At 35.7% G+C, this 13,131-nt stretch overlaps 1 protein-coding gene across 1 annotated transcript in view; it reads left to right on the top strand.

Moving 5' to 3' along the window:
* LOC105083513 (aldehyde dehydrogenase 1A1) overlaps positions 1-12,574 on the top strand; it is a 40,690-nt gene extending 28,116 nt beyond the window's left edge. Inside the window, exons 10-13 of the mRNA XM_010973371.3 lie at positions 423-587; positions 6,816-6,973; positions 7,900-7,974; positions 11,840-12,574. Coding sequence (XP_010971673.1) covers positions 423-587; positions 6,816-6,973; positions 7,900-7,974; positions 11,840-11,912 — 471 coding nt within the window. The 3' untranslated portion in view covers positions 11,913-12,574. The remainder of the gene's footprint in view (positions 1-422; positions 588-6,815; positions 6,974-7,899; positions 7,975-11,839) is intronic.
* The last annotated feature ends 557 nt before the right edge of the window (positions 12,575-13,131 follow it).

The raw sequence follows: 13,131 nt of genomic DNA, 5'->3' as shown, positions 1-13,131 counted from the left end.
AAGCATCTGCTTCCCAACTGCCATGTCTAATTAAACCCAGGGTCAAAGTCCTCTTTTTCTTCATCCACTTTTTTATTTCAGTTAAGGTAAGTATGGTTGATGACTGACTGGCATTTCTTCCATTTATTTCTAAATGACAGTTGTGTGAAAGGTTTACATGTACTTGTGCCAATAAGTTTTTTTTTTTTGCATTAAACAAACACTAAATACAAATATTTGTCTCCAAGATTTCTTCCCTGAAAAGTCCTGAGAATAAAATATACTCAACTGCATGAATCTGAGCCTCAGTCAGCAGTTTTGGCTGAATATTTGACTTCGTAACAATATCCTAGCATATTGAAACCCTTAGTAACAGGCAGGGAAATGTATTATCTTTACAAGTTGCTATTTTTTCCCCTTTTAATGTGGTATTTTTCAATTAGATTAACAAGGAACAATATGAAAAAATTCTGGATCTCATTGAAAGTGGGAAGAAAGAAGGGGCCAAACTGGAGTGTGGCGGGGGCCCGTGGGGGAATAAAGGCTACTTTATCCAGCCCACGGTTTTCTCTAATGTTACCGATGAGATGCGCATTGCCAAAGAGGAGGTAAATGGTTTTATTCTGTTATTTTTGTTGTTGTTACCATATTTTGTCTGCATGTATGTGTACAAAATATCCCTTTAACATTCTCAGCTCTTTGAACCCCTTTTCCAGTAAATGTTACTCTTCATTTCTTTTTTTTTATGGTGGGGGGTGGTAACTAAGTTTGTTTGTTTGTTTGTTTGCTTGTTTGATGGCGATACGGGGGATTGAACCCAGGACCTCGTGCATACTGAACATGTGCTCTACCACTGAGCTATACCCTCCCCACTACTCTTCATTTCTAATACTGATAAAAGATTAGTTATTTTTGATTAAGACTAAAAATAGTAAGGGATTCATTGGGCAGACTGAAAATCTCCAACCAAACACAGATCAGGATGCTTAACATTTTCTAGGTGCTTCCTTCACGTATTTAAACTCATGGAAAATAAAATTCCACATTCATTGTTGCTTTTTCTCCTTTGGAAATAATAGATTTGAAAATAATTGGAAAAGAATAAAGTGATATGCAGTTTTTCTTTTTAAGTTAAAGTCCTTATTTTGGGAAATTGTAGATTCAGTTGCTATTGTGAGAAATAATAAAAAAGATTCTGTGTACTCTTTACCCGGTTTCCTTCAATGGTAACATCTTACAAAACTATAGTATACTATCACAGTAAGTATGTCATCATCGATGACACAGAACAAGACACAGAACATTTCATCACCACGTGCATCTCTCATGTTTCCCTTTGATAGTCAAATTCATGCCCCTCCGGTGCCACTGTATCTTCAACCATTGGCTTTCACTTAACCACTCATTGGTTCATTATTTCTATTATTTTGTCATTTCAAGAAAGTTAAATAAGTGAACTCATACTTCATGCAACCTTTGGGAATTGGCTTTTGTTCACTCAGCATAATTCTCTATCGATTCATCTAGGTTGTTGCATGTAAGGATAGCTTGTTTCTACTTATTATTGAGTAAGTAGTATTCCATAGCATGGATGCACCATGTAAACAGTTTGTTTAACTGTTCACCCATTGAAGAACTTTGGGTTGTTTCCATTTGGGGGCTACTTTGAATAATGCTGCTATAAACATCAGGATACAGGTTTTTGTGTGAACTTCAGTTTGCATTTCTGAGGGATAAGTGCCTACAATTGCTGGCTGGATCATATAGTAACTGCAACTTTTTAAAACTACCAAACATTTCCAGAGTGGCTGAACAGTTTCACATTCTCATTAGCAGTGTATGAACGATCCCAGTTTCTTTGCATCCTTGCTAACATTTGACGTGACTCTTTTTTTTCCCTAGCCATTCTGATAGGTATAATAGCTCCTTGAGGTTTAAATTTGCATTTCCCGAATGGCTGATGATGTTGAACATCTTTACGTGGGCTTATTTGCCATCTGATGTCTTTCTTGATAATGTATCTCTTCATTTCTTTTGCCCATGTTCTAATGGGATTGTTTGCTTTTTACCATTGAGTTTCAAAAGTTCCTTATATATTCTAGATATTGATCTTTTGTTGGCTACGTGTTTTGCAAATACTTTCTCCCAGGCTGTAGCTTGTCTTTTCATCTTCTTATCAAGGTCTTTCTCAGGACAAAAGGTTTTAATTTTGAGGAAGTTCAATTTGTCCATTTTTCTTGTTATGGGTAGTGTTTTTGGTATCAATTTTACGAACTACCTCTTGTTTACTTCTAGATCCAAAAGACTTTTTTTCTGTGTAATTTAAAATTTTTCTCTAAAAGCTATGTTTTACCTTTATGTCTGTGATCCATTTAGGTTAATTTTTATACAAGGTGGGAGATTTAAGTCAAGGCTGTGTGTTTGTTTTTGCCTATAGATGTCCAATTGCTCCAGTATCATTTGTTGAAAAGGCAATTTTTCTTCCATTCCATTAATTCTGCAACTTTGTCAAAATTCAGTTGTGCATGTTTGTGTCAGTTTCTGGGTTCTCCACTCTGTTCAGTTGATCTATGTGTCTGTTTCTCTACAGATTCTCTCTTGATTATGGTAGGTGTATAAGAAGTCTTAAAATTGGGACGCCTGAGTCCTCTCATTTTATTCTTCTTTTCAAAATTGTTTTAGCCAAGCTAATTTCTTTGCTTTTCCATATAAGTTTTGGAATCACCTTGTCCATATATATTCAATAATCTTGTTGGAATTTTGAAAGGAATTGTGTTAAATATATATACCAGTGTGGGGAGAATTAGCATCTTTATTGTGTTAAATCTTCCAGTTAGTGAACAGAGTACGTCACTTCATTTGTTTATATCTTCTCTTATTTCTTTCAATAGCATTTTTTAATTTTCAGTATATAAGTCCCATACATGTTTTATTGGATTTGTACCTAAGTATTTTTTGAGTAATTGTAAATGGTATTTCCGATTTCTGAAGGCAAATGTTCGTTGCTAGTATATACACGTACGTTTGATTTTTGTGTATTTTCTTGTAACGTGTGACATCACTGAACTCAGGTATTCTAGGAGGTTTTCAGAGGTTCCTTGGGAATGTGTATGCAGACAGTCTGCAAATAGAGCCAGTTTTGTTCCTCTGTTTCTAATAAGTAAGCCTTTTATTTCCTTTTCTTGCCCTTTTCACTTGCTGGAACTCCAGTGCTATGTTGAATAAGAGTAGTAAAAGTGGGCATCTTTGCTTTGTTCCCTGTGTGAGGGGACAAGCGTCGGTCTTTATCACTGAGTATGGTGTTAGCTGTGAGATTTTCATAAATGCCTTTAATCAGGTTTAGGAGGTGTCTTTCTATTTCTAATTTTTTGAGGGGGAAAGGAAGTTGGATTTTGTCAAATGCTTTTTCTGCATCAATTGAGATGATTATGTGGTATTTTTCCTTTATTCTATTAATGTGGTGTATTATATTGATTGATTTTTGAATACTGAACCAGCCTTACATCTCTAGAATGAACTTTACTTGGTGATGGTGCGTAATTCTTTGTAGATATTGCCAAACACTATTTGCTAATTTTTTTTAGTATTTGCTGTAGCTGATATTGGTCTCTGATTTGAGGAATATGGTCTGTAGTTTTTATTTTTTTTATTGATAACAATAAAAGGCATTTAGTGATAACTCACTATATGCCAAGTGCCTTATAGGCAATATAAAGCAAACATTTACATGAAATATAATACAAACATTTACATGAAATATAATAAATATACATATTTCATTTATATTTTATATATAGATTTATATTTATAAAATTTATATTCACTTGTATAAAGTTTATCTTATATATCAATAAATACATGTTTATATAATGTATAACATTATGTACATATATTTATATAAAAATATAAAATATTTTCTATAAATATTAAACATTCTCATTTAATTCTCCCAACAACATCTTGAGAGTAATATTATTATATTCTTTTCTTTTCATGAAATCTCTCCAACACTAGAAGAAAGTCTTTATTGAGTCTTCTCTTCCCAAAGACAATCAAATACTCTCTTTTATTATTTTCACATAGCTAGGGTGGTATGATTTTTCCAGAGAAAATCTCAGAACATTTATAAGGTCTAAATTTCCTATGTTATTTGGAAACTAAATAAAATTAAGCATAATATTCTGATCCAAGAATTTTCCTAAACAATGACATGGTAGTTCTCAGCTCTTCATGTTGTATGTATTTCATTACTCTTGTAAATATAACATGTCAAACTTTTATCAACCTTTTTGTCTTTAATTCGTTTTTGAGCCACAAAGTCAACTACAATTTAGAGATATTCTTGTTATCATCCTAAATAATAGAAGAGAAACCCAAGGCCCAGAGAAGTAAGGGGTTAGGTCACATGTCTAGTTAAAGGCAGCTTGGGATCAGCACCTATTTTGCAGCACTAACATTCCCCAACTTTTTCTACTTGACCTACTGTTGCTCATATTAACTTTATTCTCCATTCAATCCACCTAACATGAGAGAATCCCATGTTTTAGGATTGGAACCATTTAGGTTGAGAACCATTCTATTAAAAACTGATAGAATATTAGTGCTAGAAGGAACATTATGAATAATTCAGACCAAAAGTCAAATTTATAGATGAGGTAATTAAGATCCAAAGAGCTTAAGTGACTTGCTACTGTTACAGAATTACAGAGGCATCGTAAAACTAGAATGATTACTTAAGCTCACCTCTCCAACTCCCATCATATCCATCTGTTTGTTCCTACCAGTGGTCAGCCAATATTTTTTTAAACAACATCAGCAAGAGATAACTCACTATTTCTTAGTCATTTCCATGTCTGGACAGTGCTAAGCATTAGAAAGTTCTGCCTCTGGCTCCCTAGGAATCCCTCCCATTAGGTTCTACCTATTGGCCCCATATCTGCCTCATGGCCTTTTTCCACATAAAAGCCATATGTTTGAAAATAGCATTCGTCTCCTATGCTACTCTTCACCCTCCATGTGCTCTCGGCACTGTATTTTTCAGCTGTTGCCCTTCCTAATTTTTTTAGACAAATATATTGCAGCTAAATATTTGGTGAACACAAACTAATTAACATCAGGAAGAATGTTATCCAGAGATCTGACAAATAACTAGAAAAGGCTAGTTTGCCTTTAGGAACTAGAAATTACCTACCTCATAGGCACGGAGGCATTTAAATAAAGACAGGAATAGATTCATTGGCTTTGGGCTATGAAGATGTTACATAATGCACCATAGTAAAAAGGCACTAACTCAAATGTACTTAACCGTCATCTTTTCATTCAATAAACTTGTATTGCAAGTCTGTGATATAACAGAGAATCTGAGAAGGTTATTTTCTTTAACTGCCTACACCCCCAAAAAAGTCATCAAACTAGGAGAAAAGTACAGATTCATATTTGCAAACAGGAAATACATAGAAAAAATGAGAAAGATCAAAAAGCGAAGGCACATGGATATGGATAATCAAACATACTTAGTTTTACTACATTGATTCAGCCTACAACTGAATTACAGCTTTGCACTTATTGACAAATATTTGTCTTATTAGAGCTGTTGTTCTTGCATGCTTTGATTAACACCAGATAGAAAGGACGAGGAAAAAAATCTTTAACCAAGGAAACATTTATTGTTTGCTACTTTAAAGGAACCTGGAGTAATGTGATGTGCTCAAATTAAAATTATGTAAGACAGTAACACATTTCACACAGTAGCTGCTATATGCCTGGTTCCCAGGTTACAGTATCATGGTTAGGTTTGCAGCCCTAGGATTTGTACTCAACCTCTATTGAACGGTAGCCCCCACCTCCCCTCAGCATTTAGATTTAGATCAATGATGAACACCAGAAAACTGTCTTTTCTGATTTTTTCTTCCCAGGAAATTCTGGTAACACTCAGAGAAGCCCCTCTCTTATTTAATTTTAATATATGTTTTATGGAAACATAATATAGGAGCATAATTTTTAGGAGAAAATTGTTATTTTTCTCCCATCTGGGGATGAGATATAGGATAAATTGAGTTTGAGCCGTGCTACCTAGAGGGTCTAGCAAAAGTGGAAGAGCGGTTTAGGCTGGAATGAGCAAATTTGGATTTGTGTTTCCAGTCCCGTGATTACAGTCACTGCCAAGGAACTCATGCTTTAGTTAGCACAGGATGGTTAAGGACTTAAGCTCCTGCAGTAATGGATCATTCTGTTTGATATTTATGAATTGCATAAGATTTGGCTGACGAGTAGAATATGAACAAAATATTATACTGTTTCACCTAACTTGGCTGATTATAAAAAGATCCAAGTCCAGTAGGATAAGTGATATTTCAGTTGATGGTACACTGATATTTAAAGCATAGTTACTGTTATCAGTCATTGCCTCCTCATTTATCCAGTAGAAAAAGCATCGCCTTCTCTGGTTTACTGTTTATGTAGTGACCTGGAAGATGAGGAAAAACTAGGGAGATAATTTACAATATTCCTAAATGGGAAAGAAATTCTGAAGTTAATAATTTCCTGCAAAATTGTAAGTTCTTGGAAGCCAGATTTCAATTCTAGAAAATGATCATTGCCTAATTCGTTTGTATCCCATGTTGTTCCAAAGAGAATTTAACATATGACTATTGCCTGTCCTAACCTACCATGCCAGCAGCTACCATTTTGATTCTTCCACAGAGGTTTGAGATAAGAAGTAAAATCTTAACCAATTTAAAACAGTGTGTAGATTAAAAAGAAAAGTGCAATATCATATAGAATACTTAGTTGTAACCTACTACTTTGATCTATTTCATTCATTTCTTGTGGTATAGATATTTGGACCAGTGCAGCAAATCATGAAGTTTAAATCTTTAGATGATGTGATCAAGAGAGCAAACAATACCTTCTATGGCTTGGCGGCAGGAGTTTTTACCAAAGACCTTGATAAGGCCATCACGGTCTCCAATGCTCTGCAGGCCGGGGTAGTGTGGTAAGTCAGACCCATGTAATGTCATCTTTTCTGTGTTAACCACATTAACAGGCTGCTTTGAACCTTTCTGGACTTTGATTCTTTCATTTGTAATCACATGACCTGCTGGAAAAGCAGTTGTTATCTTAAAAATCAAACAAACTAAAACCCCTGCTATATTGGAAGACTTTTTAGAAGGAAATATATATATATATATATTATTATTAAAATATATGTATATATTTTAATATTATATATATTTTAACCCTATCCAGCCTTCTGAAATTGCTTGCCCAAAATATTTTACTCATATTTGACTAATGTAATATGAGTGTTATTAAGTAATTCTAGGCACTTGGAACCATGCTATACACAGGGAAGATAAAAGTTCTATTTTAATCAAAGTAATTAGATAGTAAGAAAATATTTATTCACGGCCCTTATATATACAAACACTTAGTTCTTCTATCAGGTTTTCACTCTGGGATTACTAGAGATGTCTGAAGGTCTTGATTTGGAAGCACGTATTGAGTCTTGAGCTGCATGTCTGTCTCATTTTTGACCTGGTTCATATCTCTGATTTTTGTATTTTAATGCAGAGGATGTACATGCTAAGGCTGGGCCTCTCAAACTTGCATCGCCTTCCAGCCCCCTGTCTCTGAAATGCTTTGTTGTCATTTTTTTGTTCCATCAAACTTCACTTTGTCTCCTCAGCCCTGGCAATAGCCCAAGATTATTTTCCCTTCCCAAGAATGTCACACCTTTGTCAGCTAAAAAGTACATACACTTACACTCCTCTAATTTATAATGCTACTTTTTTCCATAATGAGTATGTTAATATTAAAGTTAATGGAGTTGTTAAAGAACTCTCTGAATTTCAAACATTCCAAATTTAGGAGTGTTTCATAGGTTAAATACGATCTGTAACGTCCTCCTTCTCCTTTCAGGGTGAATTGCTATAGTATGCTCCCCACCCAGTGCCCCTTTGGTGGATTCAAGATGTCTGGCAACGGACGAGAACTGTAAGAACAACTTTCTATTAAGATAAATAATTATCTTGATAAAGATGGTTATCATTCCCAGGGAATTAATCCTTCGTTACTGTCTGAATTAGAACCTGCCTTTGGTTTTTCCTGAAGATTCACACTGTCAAAAAGCTTTTTAAATGCTGGATTTACCCCATAAGTGCAAAAAGGTGATGGCAGAGGGAAATATAACTTATTAAGCTCCTATGATTAATAAGGGATCATTCTAAGCCCTTTACATTGTTGCTGAAATATTGCCTACTTTTAGAATTGTTTGCTGTATACATGAATGTAATATACTTGGGAAATGTTTCCAGCAAGAAGGTAGAAACTACAAATTGGTGATTGTAAGAAGTGTGCAAATATAAGAACACTTTAGCTACTTGAATATGCCTCTTACATACATCAATTAAGTGCCTTTATCTCAAAAAGTGTTTCAGTGTAGGAGAAATGATTCTCATATATAGAAATATTTTTGATGTAAATTCTAAAATTTTAAATAACCTGAATGAGTTATTTTTGGTATTAAAATCTAAACTGAAAGGGGAACTCGACTGAGGGAAACATGTTTTATAGTCATGACTAGATTGAGAACATATATATTATATATAAGCATTTATGAGCCTTCAGTTGCTTTTCAAACCAGGACATACTGACTTACTAAAAAAATGTGCACAGATATATTTATACAGAGAAAGTAGTGACAATATGATTGCTTAATTTTGTTCAAGGAATTTCAACCATTTTATTTCTTAAAATATTCTTATATTTATTTAAAAAATTTAGTCATAAAAAGACATTATATTCAAACATAGTGAAGCTATTCATTTTGTAAATAGCAAGTAAAAATGAATCTTAGTTTTTAAAGGTCACAAGAACATTAAATAGCCATGTATTTGTCATTTCACTAAATCAGGAAAATTACAATAAAACAGCTATCTTTGGGGAGCCAGTGAAAAGAGGGTTTATTAAAATGGTCCAACCTCCTTCCCAGTATACATTCATTAGGAAGTTACTATGTATATGAGGCCCCTAGGAGCCCCAGAGACCCGATACCATGTCTTATCCTCCATATAATTGTGGTGGCAGGAAGGGTATTTAATGGATAAAGAAGATGCAGTATGTGTGTATATATGTATACATGATGGAATACTACTCAGCAACAAAAAAGAATGAAATTTTGCCATTTGCAACAACACGGATAGACTCGGAGGGCATTATGCTAAGTGAAATCAGTCAGACAGAGAAAGACAAAATACTGTATATCATTTGTATGTGGAATCTAAAAACGATAACAAACTAGTGAATAAAACAGAAAAGAAGCAGATTCACAGATATAGAGAACAAACTAGTGGTTACCAGTGGGGAGAGGGAAGAGGAGGGGCAATATACTGGTAGGGGTTTGAAAAGAAAAGAGTTATTAAGGATTATGTGAAATCATATGTATAAAACTTGAAAATTGTAAAGCACTATAAAATTTAAAGAATCTTTCATTCAATAAAAAAAATTTTAAAGGTACATAGTGCAAAATAACCTACATGCATGATGAAATAAACAATAACAGACTGGGAGTCCACACCTCATAGAGGGAAGGAAGGAGTTAAACTGCAGAGCACACTATTGGAGGACAGAGAATCTGGGCACCACTAGAGTGTAACGTTTATGGCATGTCTCTAACTCATTTCCATCTGGCAGACCAGGTCAGCATTTGTGGTGGGGGTAGGTGTGGGAGAAGAAAGTAGAAGATCTATGAGCTCCTTTTGATGCTTTAGATTCTATGGTTTGAACCCCAGTGGGAATTCAGTGGATGAAAACTTAAATGGCAGTGGATGGAATAAGAGAAGACCAAACAGAAAAGATAGGACTTGATCTAGGACATGAAACAAATGTGAGATGTTAGGAAGTAGAGAAGAAGGCATTCTTGAAGGAACATTTCACGTGGCATGTGGAGGGCTTCGTGAATTTGGTAGGCTGGCAGGGACTTACGGGGAGGAAGTGTGATTTCAGAGTTAAATAGGATACAAATTAACAAGCCTTGAATTCAAGAGAACCAGCTTACATTTTATTAGTGGACAAGTGAAAAGCCATGGAGAGCTTTACAATATTGTTGGGGAGGTAGTGTGGCAAAAGATCAATTCATCAAAGTGCATGGCATAGTAAAATCAAACTGCAGTGAGGTTCCACTTCACACCAGTCAGAATGGCCATCATTAAGAAGTCCACAAATGATAAATGTTGGAGAGGGTTTGGAGAAAAGGGAACCCTCCTACACTGTTGTGAGAATGTAGTTTGGTGCAGCCACTATGGAAAACAGTACGGAGCTTCCTTAAAAAACTAAAAATAGACTTCCCATATGATCCAACAATCCCACTCCTGGGCATATATCCAAAGAAAAGTCTAATTCAGAAAGATACATGTACCTGTGTGCTCACAGCAGCACTATTTACAATAGTCAAAAGATGGAAGGAACCTAAGTGCCCATCAACAGATGATTGGATGGTGGGGGGTGGGTATAGCTCATGGGTAAGGCACATGATTAGCATGCATGTGGTCCTGGGTTCAATCTCCAGTATCTCCATTAAAAAAAAAGACAAGAAAAATAAATAAATCTAATTACTGCCCCCCCTCCCAAAAAGATATTAAAGAAAAGATTGGATAAAGAAGTTGTGGTATATATACACAATGGACTATTACTCAGCCATAAAAAAGAATAAAATAATGTCATTTGCAGCAACATGGATGGACCTAGAGATTATCATACTAAGTGAAGTAAGTCAGACAGAGAAAGACAAATATTATATGATATCACTTAAATGTGGAACCAAAAAAAATGATACAGATGAATTTATTTACAAAGCAGAAACAGACTCACAAACATAGAAAACAAACTTGGTTTGTTTGGTTACCAAAGGGGAAAGGAGGGGAAGGATAAATTAGGAGTTTGGGATTAGCAGATACAAACTAATATATATAAAAGAGATAAACAACAAGGTCCTACTGTATAGCACAGGGAACTATATTCAATATCTTGTAATAGCCTATAATGAAAAAAGAGTATGAAAAGGAAGCTATATATATGTATAACTGAACCACTATGCTGTACACCAGAAACTAAGACAACACTGTAAATCTAAAAATGTTTCAATAAAGAGAAAAAAACCTGAAGTTAGACTACATTAAAATACATTTAAGTTCAACAACAACCAAAAAAGTGCAAGGCATAGTAAAGAAAGCATAATTGGAGACTCACTGACCTGCATTTGAATTCTGACTCTACCAGTTTCTAGCCATGCAGACCCATTCAAGTTGCCTAACTTTTGAGCCTCTATTTTCTCACATTTAAAATGAAGATGTTAATATTTCTCTTAAAGTGGTTATAGAGTTGAAGTATATACTGCATGTTTATTCCCTAGCATTGCAAGTGTCACAAAGTGGCGACTCAACAAATGGTTTCACCCTTCCCTAGTCCCTTTCCTTTATAATATCCATTACTGGAGAGTCCCTTGGCAGAACTAATTATTTTGTACAAGAAACTGTAGCAAAGATTAGATTATTTTGAAGGACAGTTAGTTTATTGCTGGCCCAGCTTCTAACACATTTCCCTTGGAATGCTGAAGATCAAATAACTAGAAGGTTGAAATAACCAAAGTAGATGCAAAAACAACAATTTTCCCAGAGGGGTATTTATGTAAGACCAGATATCTTATCGTTGGCCAGCTACTATTTGAAATGCTTCTGGACACAGAAAATAACTTTCCATTGACCCTAGCCAGATAGGCAGGAACAAACTTGTACCAAAACATTGACCATAGTACATTTGCACTGCTGTGCTAAATTCTGTGCATTTCCCCCCCTCTCTCTAGCGGAGAATATGGTCTCCACGAATACACAGAAATCAAGACGGTCACCGTGAAAATTTCTCAGAAGAACTCATAAACGACAAGAGAGCAGAGACGACCCCTCAATGGCTAAGCAGCTTCTACAGTAGCTAATATGTCATTAGTGGGCTTTAAATGACAAATTGATCCTTCCTTGATTTTTTTAAACTTAAGAGAATCATATTAACATTAATACTACACAGAGAAACTTGCCATGTAGCCTATTCTGAAAGAATCATTTGCCTTCTGATATGTGACCCCCATGTCCTACCTGTAATGAAAAGAATGGATTTGGATAAAAGATCTCTCTAGCTCTGTCATAGTCATGTGCTTTTCTTTGCAGCTACTTGTCTAGGAGCATCATTTTACAGAAGGCCAGTTGTCATTTAGTGTCTTTCCCTTGATGACCCCTTGAGTACTCACCGTACCTGTTAACTGCAGCGTTGATGTGCTCTACTCCCCGTAGTTGTGAGGTCCTTGGAGTTTGCTGAAATGCTTCCTAGAATGGCCTGTCTGCTTGTCAGTGAAGTAATGCCTGAGACACTTAGCTGTAATCTGATCGTAAAGCTTAATAACAATCTTGCATGATTCTTACTCAGTGTGAGTTTTTAAAGTGGAGATTTGGTTATGGTGATGTACTTTCCCTGTTACTCAAAACAAGTGTTAAATTGAGCATAAATGTCTGTTTAAAAATAAAAGGCTAATCCACTCATTCTCAAATGGGTAAAGAAACCAATTTTATTTTCTAGAGGAATTCTTGAAAACAATAGCCAGCATTTCAGAGAGACGACTTCGGTCCTACAGCAAGCATTTATTAAATTCCTAAAAAGTTCTGGGCACTAAGTGGGTGAGGCTGGTCTAGAGGCTTGTGCAGGTTTCCTGGTGGGAGGGGCTGGTGTCTGACCACTGTCGAGTGGAGCTGAATCTTGACCCTCTGGTGGGCACCGCTGTGTCTAAGGGCGTGTCTAGAGGCAGCTGTGAGCTCAGGAAGTCTTTAGGCAGCCTATCTGCTGTGGGTGGAGATGTGTTCTCACCGTTAGTTGTTTGGCCTGGAGTGTCTCAGCACTGGATCCTGCAGGCTATTGGATGGGGTCAAGTCTTGGCGATAATGACCCAAGCAAGATGTCTGCTTCCAAGATGGAGAGTTCATGCAGATGAATACTCCCCAGTCTGTCCACCACTGTGTCTACGTCCCTGGGGTGAGCAACAGCCACCTCTCACCTCCCCAGGAGGCCCCCCAAGAACAAAAGATAGACTTGGTCCAGGTTCCTTTGAAA

This window comes from Camelus bactrianus, chromosome 10 (genome assembly GCF_048773025.1).
Source record: "Camelus bactrianus isolate YW-2024 breed Bactrian camel chromosome 10, ASM4877302v1, whole genome shotgun sequence".
In the NCBI taxonomy this organism is placed as follows: Eukaryota; Metazoa; Chordata; class Mammalia; order Artiodactyla; family Camelidae; genus Camelus; species Camelus bactrianus.
Note: the sequence above shows the minus strand (reverse complement) of the source record. Positions and strands in the feature narration are given on the sequence as shown.